Source organism: Onychostruthus taczanowskii, unplaced genomic scaffold (assembly GCF_017590055.1).
Source record: "Onychostruthus taczanowskii isolate IOZ18803 unplaced genomic scaffold, ASM1759005v1 scaffold228, whole genome shotgun sequence".
Classification (NCBI taxonomy): domain Eukaryota; kingdom Metazoa; phylum Chordata; class Aves; order Passeriformes; family Passeridae; genus Onychostruthus; species Onychostruthus taczanowskii.
The window spans coordinates 191,350-193,022 of record NW_024499551.1 but is presented as its reverse complement, the minus strand read 5'-3'; the positions used below and the strand labels follow the sequence as shown (position 1 = coordinate 193,022).

Sequence of the window (1,673 nt, the reverse complement as noted above, 5' to 3'; positions counted from 1 at the left end):
TATATATAAATCTGCATTCAGATGAAATATATATATGTAATCTGAATGCAGATTTTATACATATAAAGGATTATATATATAATATAAACACTTTGGTATAATAGAAGTATTTGCATATCGCATAAAAATTCAGACATATTCATATGCAGATTTTATAGATAAAATGTCAAGATCATATATAACATAAAGATTTAAAGATTCCTATGGAATCTGAATGCAAATTACATGTGTATAATAGAAAGATAAATAAATAACACAAACATAAATTGGTAAACACATTAATATTATATATATCAATACAAAATAGAAATAATAATTTAAAAGAATACATATAAAATGTATGAAAATTTAATACATAAATAAATTTTAATAAAATAGATGAAACCAGAATGCAGATTTTATACACATAATTTTAAAAAAGGTTTTATTTACTGCAGCCACAACACGACCCGCCCTCCGTACCTTGAACTTGTTGAGCAGCAGTTTGAGCACCTGCGGCGTGGTCATGGTGCTGTTGATGCGCACGTTGGTGACGGAGCCGTAGGCGGGCGTGAACACCGAGGTCTGGGGGCACGGCCGGCACTGAGAGCCCTGCCCGGACCCCTGGATCCCCCTGGATCCCCCTGGATCCCCCTGGATCCTCCTGAATCCCCCCGGATCCCTGGATCCCCCTGGATCCCCTCAGATCCCCCTGGATCCTCCTGGATCCTCCTGGATCCCCCGATCCCTGGATCCCCTGGATCTGTGGATCCCCCTAGATCCCCTGGGTCCCCCTGCATCCTCCCAGATGCCCCGATCCCTGGGTTCCCCTGGATTCCCTGGATCCCCCTGGATTCCCCTGGATCCCTGGATTCCCCCAGATCCATGGATGCCCCTGGATCCCTCTGGATCCCCAGGATCCCTGGATCCCCTCAGATCCCCCTGGATCCTCCTGGATCCCCCTGATCCTCCTGGATCCTCCTGGATCCTCCTGGATCCCCCAGATCCCCCTGGATCCCTCTGGATTCCTGGATGCCCCTAGATCCCTCTGGATCCCCAGGATCCCTGGATCCCCTCAGATCCCCCTGGATCCCTGGATGCCCCGGATCCCCCTGGATTCCCCTGGATCCCCTGAATCCCCCCGGATCCCCCTGGATTCCCTGGATCCCCATATCCCCTGGATCCCCCTGGATCCTCTGAATCCCTGGATGCCCTGGATCCCCCAGATCCCCCTGGATCCTCCTGGATCCCCAGGATCCCTGGATCCCCTCAGATCCCCCTGGATCCTCCTGATCCCCCTGGATCCTCTGATCCCTGGATCCCCCGGATCCCCCTGATCCCTGGATCCCCCTGGACCCCCCAGATGCCTGGATCCCCCTGATCCCCCTGGATCCTCTGATCCCCGGATCCCTGGATCCCCCAGATCCCTGGGTGCCCTGGGTCCCCCTAGATCCCTGGATCCTCCTGATCCCCCTGGATCCCTCTGGATCCCTGGATCCCCCAGATCCCCCTGGATCCACCTGCATTCCACTCAGATCCCTCAGATCCCTGGATCCCCCTAGATCCCCTGGATCCACCTGCATCCTCCCAGATCCCTCAGATCCCTGGATCCCCCCCCCTGATCCCTCAGATCCCTGGATCCCCCCACCCCCAGATCCCTCAGATCCCTGGATCCCCCTGGATCCCCCTGAATC

At 52.6% G+C, this 1,673-nt stretch overlaps 1 protein-coding gene across 1 annotated transcript in view; it reads right to left on the bottom strand.

Moving 5' to 3' along the window:
* Positions 1-1,673, bottom strand: part of RASSF2 (Ras association domain family member 2) — a 10,711-nt gene that overhangs the window by 2,697 nt on the left and 6,341 nt on the right. The window contains exon 5 of the mRNA XM_041405281.1: positions 463-564. Within this exon, the coding sequence (XP_041261215.1) occupies positions 463-564 (102 nt within the window). The remainder of the gene's footprint in view (positions 1-462; positions 565-1,673) is intronic.